Source organism: Opisthocomus hoazin, chromosome 2, assembly GCF_030867145.1.
Source record: "Opisthocomus hoazin isolate bOpiHoa1 chromosome 2, bOpiHoa1.hap1, whole genome shotgun sequence".
Taxonomy (NCBI): domain Eukaryota; kingdom Metazoa; phylum Chordata; class Aves; order Opisthocomiformes; family Opisthocomidae; genus Opisthocomus; species Opisthocomus hoazin.
The window spans coordinates 53006138-53020140 of NC_134415.1; the positions used below are offsets into that span (position 1 = coordinate 53006138).

General features: G+C 51.2%; 1 protein-coding gene across 4 annotated transcripts; it reads left to right on the forward strand.

Moving 5' to 3' along the window:
• Window positions 1-374: 374 nt before the first annotated feature.
• On the forward strand, window positions 375-13122 carry BCL2L11 (BCL2 like 11). 4 transcript variants are annotated; one of them, XM_075413659.1, is made up of 4 exons: window positions 375-574; window positions 713-800; window positions 5715-5827; window positions 9472-13122. In XM_075413659.1, exons 1-4 carry the CDS (start codon window positions 440-442, stop codon window positions 9559-9561), a joined length of 426 nt encoding a protein of 141 aa, XP_075269774.1. In that variant the 5' UTR covers window positions 375-439; the 3' UTR covers window positions 9562-13122. The 4 variants fall into 4 exon arrangements, with proteins under 4 accessions (XP_075269774.1, XP_075269771.1, XP_075269773.1 ...); XM_075413656.1 differs by having other exon boundaries at window positions 375-800; XM_075413658.1 differs by having other exon boundaries at window positions 375-800; window positions 10577-13122.
• The last annotated feature ends 881 nt before the right edge of the window (window positions 13123-14003 follow it).

Genomic DNA, 14003 nt, shown 5'->3' on the forward strand with positions numbered 1-14003 from the left:
CCGTCCCGCGCCGCCGGAGAGCGGCGGCGCTGCCCGCGGGCGGGGCGGGGCGCGGCGGTGCTGTAAACACGGGGCGGGGCGCGGCGGGGGAGGCGGTGCCGGGCCCGGGGCAGGCGCAGGGGCAGGGCCGCCGCGCACACCGCCGCCAGCCCGCGGCCCGGCGCCCCGCTCCGCCGCAGCCGGCGGGGAGCACCGTGAGCGGGGGACGGGGGAGAGGCGAGGCGGGGGGCGGGCGAGGCGGGGGGCGGTGGCGGCGGCGGGACGGCGGGAGGCGGCGCGGCGCGGAGCTGCCGCCTCAGCACTTTCGGCAGAACAATGGGGCCGGGCGGGGGGGCCGGGAGGGGCCGGGACGGGGCCAGCGGCGGCGGCGGCTGCGCTCCCGCCCGCCTCACGCCGCCGCTCGGCTCACGCCGTCCCGCTCCGCCCGCAGGCAGCCCCGATGGCCAAGCAGCCCCCCGAGGTGAAGGCGCAACGCGACGGCGAGGGCGGGCGGCTGCCGCCGGCGGAGGGGCCGGGCCCGGCCGCGCAGCTGCGCCCCGGCGCTCCCGCCGCCCTGCCCGGCTCCGCCGCCACCGCCGCGGCGGGGCCTCCGCCGCGGGGCCCGCCCGCCAGCCCCGGGCCCTTCGCCACCCGCTCGCCCCTCTTCATCTTCGTGCGGAGGTCGCCGCTGCTGTCGCGCTCCTCCAGCGGGTACTTCTCCTTCGACGCCGAGCGCAGCCCCGCGCCCCTCAGCTGCGACAAGGCCACGCAGACCCCCAGCCCTCCCTGCCAGGCCCTCAGCCACTGCCTCAGCGCCATGGGTAAGGCGTCTAGGGGGGTGGGGGGGGGAACGGGACGGGACCAGGGGCTGCGCCGGTGGGAGCACGCAAAACCAGCCCACCGGGCTCCCCTCGCCGTCTTCGCACTCCCCGCCGCCCGCCAGCAGCACCTCCCGCTCCTCACCCTGTTGGTTTCTCCGCTCAAAGGTGCGACGCGCAGCTTTTCGCAGCGATGCCCCGTGCTGCTGGGCACCTGCGGCAGCACCCGCCATGTCCCGCCATCTCGCTGCGCCCGACGCCCTGCGGCACCCTGCCCGGGCACCCGCCGTGCCCCTGCGGGGCAGTTGCGAAAGGCCTCGCCGGGGCCTTGACCCCGTGCCGGGGCAAGCCGTGGGGCGCATGGGGGGCTGGCAGCGGGCGGCCCGGCTGATTTGGGGCTGGCGGTGGGCTGGATGCCTGCCCGGGCAAGCCAGAGGTGTGGGATTTTTGCAAGCTGGCCAGGCCCGCCGAGCAAACGTGCTGCTGGGGAACACCGGCTCGCTCGGCGCTTTTTTTTTTTTAATTATTATTTTTATTCTTTTCCGGAGTGGGTCAGTCCCTGCCTGGGGAGGAGGGGACAAAGTTGTTTAAATCCAGCTTCCTAGTCCGGGCTTGCTTCTCGCAAGGCTTTACGTGTTGCTCTTCGCCAGGGTTTGCACGCTGCTGTGAGGTAAGTGACTTCTCGCTCATTTTTCTGCTCCTGTTTCTTTCTTGAGAAGCCACATGTGTCATAGGTGCTAGGGTCATGAAAGTCCTGCTTGTTTTGGTGAAACCCGAAATTGGTACTTGAAAGCAGCGTGGTAGCGGGCGGGCATGTGTTTACATGTGGCTCAGCAGGTAAGGCTGGGTTGAAGCCTCTAGTGGTGGGGAAAACATGCCTGCCGGAGCCGCTTGACCCATCCAGCGATGCCTTTCCCCTCTCGTAATTAATTCCCTTAATTAGAGGAAACCTTTTAACTTCCGCTGGGAGAAACAGGGGTAAGGTGGAAGCAAGGCAGGTACTGTGTTGGTAGCGCTTCTCCAGGGATAACAAGCACCAACTCCAAGCTTTACATGATCAAAACATGTTCTTTTTTTGTTGTGTTTTGGTTTTTTTTTCTCCCCCCCTGGTTAATGGCTGTGGTTACAGCTGCAGAGGGCTTACTGTAATATGCCCTTAGGAAAGATTTTCTGACATTATTGCAGTAATTACAGCTTAATGCAAGTTTCACAATATCATGTAGCACAAACACACGTGGCACAGCCAGGCAAGGATGCTGGAGTTCCTCAGCAGGGAGAGCTGCAGCCAATGTTTTAGTAGCGAGGGACTTTTTTTGTTTTGGGGAGGGCGAAGGGGGTGTGTGCGCTCCGGGATGAAACTGAAGTTTTCCCTGATTTTTCTGAGCTCCTGCTTTTTCATTGCTGTAGGAAAGCTGTTGAAATGCTGATTTTACTGGAGCTTTTGTTCTGTTATTGTTGCTAGGGGCATCATCCTAAACAACTATAAGCAAATGGAAAATACTTGAGCTGTTTAAATGGGACCCTTGGCTACTCTCAAACACGATTAAGCTGGGAGTGTGGATCTGTGGAGCTGTTTTATCCCCGGGCAGGGACTGCAGCTCCCAGGCTGTGACTTACTGCGCAGCTCGCCTTGAGAAAGGGCTGTGAGTTTTCCTTGCACACCTCTTCCTCGGTGTCCTGCCGGATGTGTGCCGTTAAGTTTTCCGTGCGGAAACGGGTCAGTCCCTCTGCAAGGAAGCAGAGAGTATAACTTTTTGTTGTGTTTTTACATGCTGATTTTTATCTGTTGTAAGGCACTGACTGTGGACTGAGGGATGGAGAGCTGCTCTAGGAAGCGTCAGCAAGTGGCCTTTAATAATAATAATAATAATAAACAGGCGTTTCCTGTAAGCAAGAGCAGTTTGTGTGTGATAGGTGCTCTCGGCCTCTCCCATGGACGGTTTCCAAGGCTGGTCGAGCAAAGCAAGAGCGTGCTCTGCCTTGAAGCTGCCTCTTCTAAACCTCGTAAAAGCTTCCCCAGCGTTTTCAGTGATGATGACCCAAATAATAATTAAGTGCTGAAAGTGCCTCTGCCAGACGAAAAAGGTGGAGGCAGCCCTGGGGAATTACAGGACACCTTCGGTTGCATGTGGATGTGTGAGCAAGCACTGGTTACTGGAGGAAGAGGTGTTGTGGCATGGGAGTTGATGGGCAGTGATGCGTTGGGCTGCCTAGCTTCTCTGACAGTGTGAGGGGGTACAGCTGACTGCCTCCAAAGCCATTTTTGGGGGGAAATGAGAGGAAAGCAGCGAGGGGTGTTGTTGGATGGGAGGTGGGAAGTGGTGCAGTGCTGGCTCAGCGTATGTGGGAAGATGCTTTTGGGGGTGAGTAAGAGGAGCAGGGATGAGTTCATTGTGCATGGGGATGGTGTGTCTGTGGGAGCGCTCGCCATAGTCACATGAGATGAGAAACCCACCTTTCAGTGGGGCTGTGTCAAATTCTACACTAATATTTCAAGGCTGTGTCAAATTCTACACTAATATTTCAAGTTTTTGGCTCTTAACAGGAGCTGATAGTTTCATTTTGTTGTTTTTTTTGTGTTCAAAGAGCAGCTTGGTCTGAAGGCATGGGAGTGCAGGGTTTGCACATGGGTTTTTGGGATGTGTTTGGAGCAGGCACATGCAAGTGCTCTGTAAATGGGGTTTGTCGGTGCTCTTTGGATCCTGGTGTGTTTTCCTGCACTGTGGAAGAGGGGAAAGAAGCAGCATGAACCTCTTCTTGCCTGTGAAGAAGATCCTCTGGGTGTAATAGCTGAATTTAAGGGGGAAACCGTGAGCTGTGTTGCAGTGTCGTTCCCGTTGCTCTCGCTTCAGAGCTGCTGCCGTTTTCTCTCTGGACTTCATGCACGGTTCATCTGAAGCCGTTCTCCGAGGTTTTCCCCAGGGGGGGTTGGGTAACCAAGACTGGGAGGTGGAGGTGCGATTTGGGGTTGGTTTGGGTTTTTTTTTTCCTTCTGAGCAGGGACTGCAGCATTGCTGTACCGGTCCCTGGCTGGAGCATCCCGTGGGCTGGAGCGAGATGCAGGCGTCTCAGGGGTGCTGGTGGCCTCTTGGTTTGGCCCCATCCCCGCGGCAGCCATCTTGCCTTTGGCAGCGGGCGCTGGCTCGCAATATGACTGGGGGCCCCCCCGAAAGCACCTCTGACGGGTTTTGGGACCAGTTATGACTGGACCCTTTTGACGCCGCCGTTTGGCAGTACCACAGAAAGTCCTTTCTGAAAACCTCAGCCCGATTTCGCTCTCAGCCACCAACCCCAGCCTTGATCGCGCGAGCGGGTGAGCTCTTGGGTACAATGCTGGGACGGGGGGGAAGGATGGAGAAGGGAGAAAGCATAGAGAGGGAGCAGTACCTCTCTCCCCCATGCAGTTTTCTCTCCATCCCTGGGTCTCTTTGCATCTTTTTGTCCCATCTCCTTTTTTTCTCCTAGCTTAGCTCTTGCTGGGAAAGGCAGCCCGGGGCTGGCTCTGGTGACGGTGGTGGGATTTCGGATGATTGCCCCGCCCCGGCCGAAATCCTGTTTGCGTTCCCGGAGCACCGGGGTGGAGTATCGCGAGGGCTGCACCGCGTTTCATTCACCAGCGAGGAAAATAAATACGCTGGGGCCGTCCCTGGGCAGGCGGCGGGTACTACTCCTGTGCTACTACAGCGTGAAAACAAAACAGATCCCGAGCCAAGCAGTGCTAGTTTGGCTTGGGAGTACATTTTCCAGTCAGGTTGGAGCCAGGCTTTTATTTAATTTTTTTTTTTTACTGGCCCACTAATCCTTTGAATATTTTGAGATTGGAAGCTTTTTCTATTCCCTTGTGATTCCTTCTGAGCCATTGTGCCAAAACATTCTGTTTTGTTTTGCACGGTGCTGTTTTTTTTTTTTTTCCTGAATTGTGCGGGGTTGGGTTTTTTTGTTTGTTTGTTTTCTTTAAGGCTGTGATTCTTGCTGGGATCCTGAGCTTGTGTTTCTGGGAGGGGGAAGAGGCAGCGCAGGTACTGTACAGGGTCCTGCCTTGGTCACAGGCTGCTTCATTCTGCCCCAGCTATTTGGGGGATTGTGCGGTGGCTTTATCACGTGTCTAATAACTTCTTAAAATGGAGACTACAATAGCTATGTATAGTACAGTATGATTGAAGCATTAGTTCTTTGTTTTCTTCTTTTATAAGCCAGCACTGTTTTCTCGTGTCGAATTTATTTTCTACTAAAGTGCAGGAAGGTGCAGTTTGAGAGGCGAGTGTCCCGATTCCCTCCTGCAGATAGAAAGTCCTTCAGTTTGCTGGAAGCGTGGTTTCTTGGTGTACAAATCCAATTGTGGCTTTCTTCTCAGTATGACAAAACCAATCATTTTCCTTTTCTTGTTGAGCACTTCAGAACTGTTTGGGGAGGAAATGTGAGAATTCAATTAAACTATCCAGACAGAGGTTTTTTAAGGTTAGAGGAGAAGTTGCTGCTGTGCCTGCAAGAAAAGAAAACGATTTAGAAAGAGGGGGAAGAGAAGGTTTCGCTAGGGAAAGAAATTGGAGAGCGGCATCTCTGCTTTCCTGCCTATTTAAGAGGGGACTGATGCTTGGATGTGCCAGAGGAGATGCTCCTAAGTGAAGCCTGTAGTTAAAAAAATAATGGATAATAGCCTAATAATAATAATAATGAATAAAAGCCTGTCCTGTGATGCACGTCTTATGCAATGAGTGCCATTTGCACTGCATGCAATTGGCAGGCCCTAGCAGCCTGGCACCTGCACAACTCCTAGGAACTGTATTTAAAAAAAATTTAAAATAGCAATAATAACAAAGAAATCGTAGTAGTCCATCGACTCTTGCCAAAGTTGAATAGAGTATTTATTCTTCTGTTGTTCATCGGTTTCAAACGCTCCGGTTTTGTTCCCTGCAGCTTCCCAGTGGCAGTCCCACTCGCTAGCAGAAGACGTACAGCCCGAAATCTGGATTGCACAGGAGCTGCGGCGCATCGGAGACGAATTCAATGCCTCCTATTGTCCGAGAAGGGTAACTTTCACCTTTTTACTTTCCATTTCTTTACGCACGGTCTCTAAAAGGGAAAAGCTTAATCATCTCTGGAAACTAGTTCTGCGGTGAATGTTTCGTTCACTCAAATGTAGAAAAGGATGCGCGGGTGGTTGTGTTCGCCTGGACGCAGGGGTGTGCTGCCTGCGCCAGCGAGTTGTCTGCTGCTGCAGCGTCATTAAGTCAATTAAAAATAACCTTTAAACTGGGACTTGAGGTTTTCGAGTACGAAGTTCGCGGTATATTTCATAGCACCCAGGGCCAATAAAGCATGTTGCTGGATTGGGACGGGACCTGACGATAATGAGGAAGAAACTTCTAAAAGACTGAGAAAGTTTGGGTGTGTTGGGGTATTTTTGGGGTGGTGTTGGGAAGAGCCCCTCTGGAAGCGGTGCCCAGCTGGGAGCTGGGGAGCAGTCGGGTGCCGACTCTGGTGTTTTTAGGAAAACAAGCAGGGAGCGAATGTGGCAAGTTTCTGTGCCCGGCTCCCAAATTCCTGCTGCCGAGGATTGTGTGTGTGGAAAGCATAGTTGCAAATATGAAACAGGGATGGACTTGGTCTGATAATGTATTTTTTTTACAAAGAATCTGCCAGAGCTGTTTTGAAATGTGTATTTATAAGACTGTAAACTCTCTCACCTTTGAGTGTTGCAACAAAAATAGGTGGCACTAATGTAAAAAAAAAAAAAACCAAACAATCCCAAAACAAACAAACCCAGAGAGATGAAGTAACAGTAGTTTTCAGAAGAGCGACGTTAGCCAGTAACTTGCCTGCTGATTATTATTGACGGCTGCATGTTCATACATGTGGTTTCTGGTCCATCAACTCGCCCTTGTGCTCGTCTGTGGAAAGAGGAGTCAGAAGCACGTTAGGTAGCAACGTTGGTGACGAAATGCTGACTGCCTGGATCTTTATCCATCCTTCCTGTCTTGTGAGTCACTCCTGCAGCGTGTTTCCTCACCGCTCCCAGGGTCTGGATGGCAGATGCCTGTAGGCAGGGGCTCTCTCCCAAAACGAGTGCCAGGATGCCACAGTCTGTCTCCTTCTGCATGGCCTCTCTGCCTCGCCTTGCTGGAGACTTACCCGCTGGCTCCATTTTCTTTCCAAATGCTTTGGCTTTCCTGACCCGCAAGAAATTGGCAATAAGCTGCATTTTATCCCAAATCCAGAACATACGTCTTCCAGCCTCCCCCATCCAGGCTGATCCCTCGTGATGCAGAATACCTGCTTTTTTTGTTTGTTTGTTTAAAGGACATCTTTTCTATGAAAGGTAGGTATGGAGCCAATCCTACTGGCATTCAGAAAGCTGAAGGTGCCTTGTTAGTGGCAAGCTGACCCAGAAGGGCTGGCAGAAATGCAGAGAGCCATGCCATCCCTTCTCGGGTCCTGTGAGAGCCTTCTGGGAAGAGGCCTGTGATGAGCAGGAATGTCCTCCCTGCGTTATCTTGTGGGGACCGGCTCCCTCACTGCTGCTGTGTGTGGGACTTTGCGCACTGGAAACCTGTGCTGTGCATATCGTGCTGCTCCATACTGAACCGCAGTCTGTGCTGCCTGGTGTATAAGAGGGCGTGAATTTAACTGGAGACCAAGGAGGGGTGGGAAAGGGTTTTCCTCGCAGGTCTGAGAGGGTGGGAGTGAAGCTGGCAGTGGGATGGGGTGCAGGTGCTGGGCCATGGAGCATTGCACAGGTTTGCACAAGGTGGTTCCCAGTGCTGTGGCCAAGCTTCCAACCTGCTGCCCCAGGGAGAGAAGTGAAATGCAGAGGACCATGTCCTGCTTGCTAGATGACACAAGCAGAGGCTGTCATGCATGACCCTAAAAACACTTTGTACCTGGCTTATTTAGCATCGGACGAATTCTCACTTCTTGCGCACAGAAAGGAGGGGGTTTCAGAGCATTTAAGCAATTGCTGTAGAATTATTGAAGCACTTGGTTGTTGCTTCATGGAAAGGTGTCTTTTCCTTCCACAAGCGGTCTGGCTGCTTTGGAGAAAAGGTGGTCTCTGCAGAGCTGTAGCCCTTCGTCGGGAAGGGCAGGTAGGACACCTTACCAGCATGCCTAGCTCTGCTGCTCACTGGGGTTTGCCCTTTAAGCATGAGGTTAGAAATGGGGAACTAAGAGCCCTGCCAAAACGGCACTTGCTGGGCAGGTCGGAGCTGTCGGACTGGTTGGGGCCACATGTTCCCCATCATGTTTCCCATTGGTGTGTTCTGCGCATCATCCCCCCTGGGGACAGTCTCTTGGGCAAGACAACAGGAATTTGGACAACTTGCCATCCAGCCCCTCTTTGCCCTGACAAAGCTCATGGGTCCAGCAAGTGGAGATGGCCATGGGCCTCTCTGGCCGTGGAGACCAACTCTGCGCTGAGGCTATTGCCGGCAGAGGGTGCATTGCTTGGCCACCATTGTGTGCCCCAAGATTTGCTGCCCACAGCTGAGCTGCCTGCAGAGGTGGAAAATGTCTTGTTTCAACTCACTAACTTTGGTTTTTATACCTCTTTGTTAAAGAAAACCTAATTTTGGTTGTTTCTCTTGCATCCTTCTCTTAAGTCTGTTGGGGGGTTTTGGTTCGGTTTTTTTTCCTTGCTCTCTGCTGAGTTGACAGTCAGCCAGCGCGGTGGGCTTAGCGTGGTGATAGTGGGGGGACAGCTCCCAGGTGGGTAAATCTCACTCGTGCAGGGACCTGATGCCCACCTAGCCAGGGGATGCTCGAGCATCGTCTCTCCATGGCAACAGCTCCCCGCTGCAGGACCGCCTGTGCTACGCCCCCGTAGTGGGGAGGGCAGTTTGCATATCGGTGTAAACAGTGTAATTTTTCTCTCTGGGGCATGCATGGGCATGATTTTACTGCACTAAATATAGCCTGAATCGGATTGCTTTGGGGTGTTAGAGAGGGAGAGGGGGGGATGTTTGTGTTGTTCTTTTGCCCTAAAAAAGGGTTTGAAAAATAAATGCTTGTTTGGCGATTACTCCTTTTTCTTTTCGTTGCGTGCTGTTGTGATAAAAGATCCCTCGCTCCAGGGAGGAGCGTTTTGCTGCCATGTCCGGCTCGCCGTGTTTTGTGAATGAGGTGGTGGTTACGCCTGGAGCGCTCTGAACTAAAATCCGCACACTGTCACCGCAGGCGGGGGCCTGACTGTGCAGAGACTGATGCTGCTCTGCCTGCTGAGGGGCTAGTTTTTTTTATTTTCTAATTTTTCTCCTCTCAGCCTTCCCACACTGTGGCTTTTAAAAGCCCCTGACTCTGCTAGTGGGGCTTACTGCTCGTCTGCCATGTTTCAGACCTCCTGGCAGCATTGTGTGCTGGCTGTGCCCACGTGCAGGGACTTGCATGTGACATCGCTGTGGAGCGGCAGCGGGGCAGCCGCTTTCAAGGCAAACACGGCTGGGAGTGGGCAGCTTCGACCCTTGGAGTATTATAAAGCTTTTTATTGAAGGAAAACATGAAAGGTCGCAGGGTTTATTTTCATTCTTCATAAAATGCTTGATTTCGCGCATCTGAAATATCTGCATGGCACCACAGAAGGTGTTTGTAGCACAGGGCCTTCGTGCTGGAAATTGAAGTCACTGTCTTGTTTGGTTTTCTCTTATTGTTTGGGGTTTTTTTTCCTCCTCTTTCTTTTTAGGGTTTCTTGGATAACCAAGCAGGAAACCCCCAGATCGTCATTTTGCGCCTCCTGCGTTACATCATCCGCCTCATCTGGAGGATGCAGTGAGCACTGGGCACATCCCGAGGTGCAAGGACTTGTTTACTCGTTGAGAAAGCCTGGGGAGGACGGACAGACACGGGGCTCCCACCCTGCCTCTCCCCCAGGACACACAGCAGGGACCGTCAGATGAGGGTGGACATCCCACACCAACCTGCTGGGGCTCTCTGATGCAGGATTTTGTCAGAGAGTGGTGTTTACTGCATTTCTCTCAACTCTTTTTTTTTTTTTTTTTTTTAATTTTTCCAGAAGAGTCTCAGAAAATGTTCGATGGCAATGGGATATTCTTTTTTGTCGTCATTTCTGGAAACCTGTCGGCTTGCCTGGGATAAGCCCTGCAGCAGGGGAAAGGAAAGCCTGAGCCAGCTGGTGGGCAGAGCCGCCTTAGTTTGCCTTGCAGACCTTACCACAGAGACTCATGGAGCCCTCGCCTCTCCCTTTGCCTCCTGGGCATTTGCTCACAAAAAAGGATGACTGCGATGGGATGGAGAAGGGCAGAGGGATTTAAATCAGCACTTCTTTTACCTGTAAATACCTAATGCTACCCCAAATTCAACTCCATTTGCATCATGCAAATAGCCTATTTCCTGCTGACTGATTTTTTTTTTTTTTATATATATGTTTTTTTTCTTTTACACTCTGAATTTCAAGACTTAGCTGTCAGACTTCCAGGGTCCAAAATATCACAACCAACCAAACAAAAAACCAATCCACCAGGTTGCCTTTTTTAGAAATTCTTTCTATAAAACATGTGAAAACGCTTATGTATTGTATAATGTTATATATAATATATGGTGTTGGTGACTGAGTAATTCAGCAATAAAACGTTCTCGGAGGCAGGTAAAAACAGTTCCCAGCACACCGCAGCTTTGCACCCGGAGACAACAACTCCTGCTGCACACCTTCAGGAACTGCTTTAAGTTGTGGCTTGTACCTTGCTGTTGGACCCAGGAGGGTTTTTCAGGTGTTGGATTTTTTTTTTTTTTCTTTTTCCCCCCCCTGGGATCCTCCTGTGTTTGGACAGGACAGCCTGGAGCCAAGGGAATGAGTGGGACAGGACCAGCAGTGTGAAGGCCCCGGATGCTCGTGTGCAGGGATGCCGCTGGAAGAGGAGCCTGAGGGATGCCGACCTGGTATGGATCCACCTGGGGACTTGCTGCGTGGGGTCTGCTCCCCATCCACTGCCACGTCTCCTCCCAAACTGCCCTCCTTCCCCTGGGAAGACCTGACCGGGTGCTTGATGCTGTCGCAGGCCATCTCCCCTTCCACGTGGCGATCATGCAGCCTTGCTGGAAGCGCCCCAGGGGCTTGTTGGAAGAAGCAGGTCTGTTGCCTCGGGCTCCCCCGTGGTCTCTGGTTCATCTCACGGGTGGGTGCTTTTGGGGGGCGGCTGCTCCAGCCACCCTTGTATCTATGCACAAAGGTACCCCTCTCTGCCTCCGGAGCTGCCCCTTTCCTCTGGCTGGTGCGGGTGGTCCTCAAACCCACTTCCAAATGCCGCGGTTTTATTTCTGGTTTCACCAGCACAATAGGAAAAAAGAAAAAAAAAAAAAAAAAAAACAGGGAAAAAACCAAACCCAACCCTCCATAGCGGTTTTTCCTGCAATATGCATGCAGGGAGAAGCTGTTGAGTGCCATGTATGATTATTAATGTTTTTAATGATGGACAAACTGTACAATCTGACCTCTATGCGCTGGCTGCCTGTGCCTGTCAGGTAGGTGGAGAGCTGTGGTGTCAGTGCAGGGCTGTGTGCCTCTGATTGCACTCCTTTGGAGGATTACAGAGCAATTTTTAATTTTTATTTTAAATTTTTAGTTATCTTTGTTTGGACCTGCAAGATGAGCATTGGTTGCAGGAGTTGGCCTCAGCTGCAGGAGCAGGGGATGTTTTGGGAAGGGTATTTTAGAGATGGGGAGGGGCGTGTTTGCACTGGTAGAGAGTGAGCGGTTAAAATATCTGGTGAGCTTGGCCAGGACAGGTTCCTGCTCCTTGTCCCCTTGGTTTTGGCTCACCGTAGCCGTGCTGCCTTAGCCGTGCTTGAGCCGTCACTTTTTTTCAGTAGGGTTTATGTAGGAAACCCCAGCAGGGAGGCTGCTGCCGCAGGTTCCCCCTGGGAACCTACATGGACTTGCATGGCTGTTGATGAAAGGAGGAAAAAAAAAATAAAAAAAATTCGGCAGCAGAGGAGGAAACCAAACAAGCTTTTTTCCCCTCAGTTGTGTTTCATCCCTTGTCAGTGGATGAAATGGTGCTTTTGGGTCTCGCAGCCTTACAGCATCCCGGCACCATGCCGCCCAGAATGTGTCCCTTGGAGTACACCAAAGAAACGCCAAGCACTTTACCCCGTCCTTCCTGCAGGGCTGCCCCAGCCAACGATGGAGATAAAAATTACATTAATTTTAAAGGAGGGGAAAAAAGCCCTGAGGTATTGGCACCGTCTGCCTGGGACTTCTCCATAGGAAGTGTTCCTGGCCAGAAGGCAGACGTAGGCAAAATAGCCCCCCAAAAAACAGGTTTCACCCCCGTAGAGTTGTGAAGTTTAGGGGGGAAAAAAACCCAATATGTCTCTAAACGGAAGAATGATGTTTTTAAATAGGGATTGTGCTTGCTTTGGCCGCATTGGCTGACCTGCACTCGGTCATTTTAAGTGTAACCTGTGGTCTCTGTTCTGCCAAAAGGATGTGATGAAGAGTTTTCCTTGGTTGTGAGGAAACCAGATTTACTCCCGGGCAATCTCACACAATGGGTTAATGCTTCTCCTCTCTTCCATAACTGTAAATACCTGAATATTTATTAGAGTAGAGCACCATATTATTTTCATCATCTGAGCCAAGTATCTGTGCAATGTATTTCCTTTCCTTTCTCACTTGTAAGTTTTGTACAGCTTATAATAAGTAAAAAAAATTACTGTTTTTTTCTAAACTTTTTTATTAGTTGAACTTGATAAATACTGTAGATTCTTTTTTTCCCCCCCTGTGTAATTAATGCACTCTACTGTTCCATAATGCTGTAACTTGTAGAAATGTTGTATATTTATTTTCTGCTTATTTAAGTTCATGTAAAGATTTTGTTTCCCCTCCTCTCCTCCCTGCCCCTGCAGTAAGTGATGGATCACCTTCCAAAGCACTGTCTTCTCCTGGCACCACAGCCAGCATGGTTTGGATAATGAGATTTATTTTTTTTTTTTTTTTCTCGAAGTGCCTAAGTCCCACTTTCCAGTAGTGATTTAGGCACGTCAGACTTCAGCATTAGTGAAATTCCGTGGGAATTTGGCTTCTACATCCCCGTGACTTTTGCCACCCCCTTTTTAAAGCCACATTTTCCTCCACCTCGGCCACTTTCCCTGGGCCAGCTTTAACATCAGGTACAACCACCCCAGTGCACACGGATGTGCTGATGAATCACTAACTTGTTTCACAGGACCCAGCGTATGTAGCATTTTTACTGCGATTTCCCTGGCTTACTTGTGTTTTGCACTGATGAATTTTGGACAGGGTAATTGCCACTTTACTTGTGCAATACTGCTGTAAATAATTGCAGATTTTTTTTAAGATGCAATCTTTTATGTTCTTAATGAGTTTTATATGAATAAAAACTTTCAACTATTAGTCATGAGTGTTGTTTTCTTTGGGGGCTTGAGGATCACCTGAGGAAGGGCTGGGGAGGGGATATTTGCTGCTTTAGCACTGGTTCTCCCTGTTTGTCACCAGTTCTCGCCCAGATCCAGGATGTGGGTGCGTATCCGAGGTTTCCTTCTGCTCCAAGGCGCTTTGAAGTTCCCGGGACACTGAAATGTGCCTGTTAAATGAAGCTGGTTTATAAGATGTTGCCTTGAGGGGTTTTGGGGTTTTTTTTCCCTTTTTTATACTTCTTTTGGAAGACCCTAATAAATTGTTTTAAAGGCTAATAAGTAAAATAAGAGGATTGATAACGATGGTTGTGGAGGGAGGGAGAGCACTGCATGCCGAAAAGGAGGCAGGGGGGAAAGAGGGGACCCGCAGTTGCCTGGCATCCCCTTCAACTCCCGTTTCTAGGGGCTGCAGTGATGTTATTAAGCACAGCTGTCAAGCTGGTAAGCATGGTCGTGGGCTCGGTGTGTGATTTTTTTTCATTTTGCTCAAAAGTGACGAGCTGCTGGTCCATCCCGAGTGCAGGGGCGTGGATATTTTTAGCTGCTTTGTTCCGAAATATCAGCTGGGCGGCTGGGTTTTGGGTTGTGTGACGCAATGTGGGACCGTGCGTCAGCTGGAGAGGCTGAAAGGCAGGAAGAAACTGGGAGGAAAAGCAGACTGAGAAGTCCCTGGGAAGCTGCAGGTCAAGCTGACTGGTGCTGTGCTGAGTGCTCCTGCACCCCAGTGCTCACCAGCTGCAATGTATTTAAAAACAAACCCAAAAGTCCTACTTGACAAACAACTTCAAAAAATTCTGGATTTTTTTTTTTTTTTGTTCT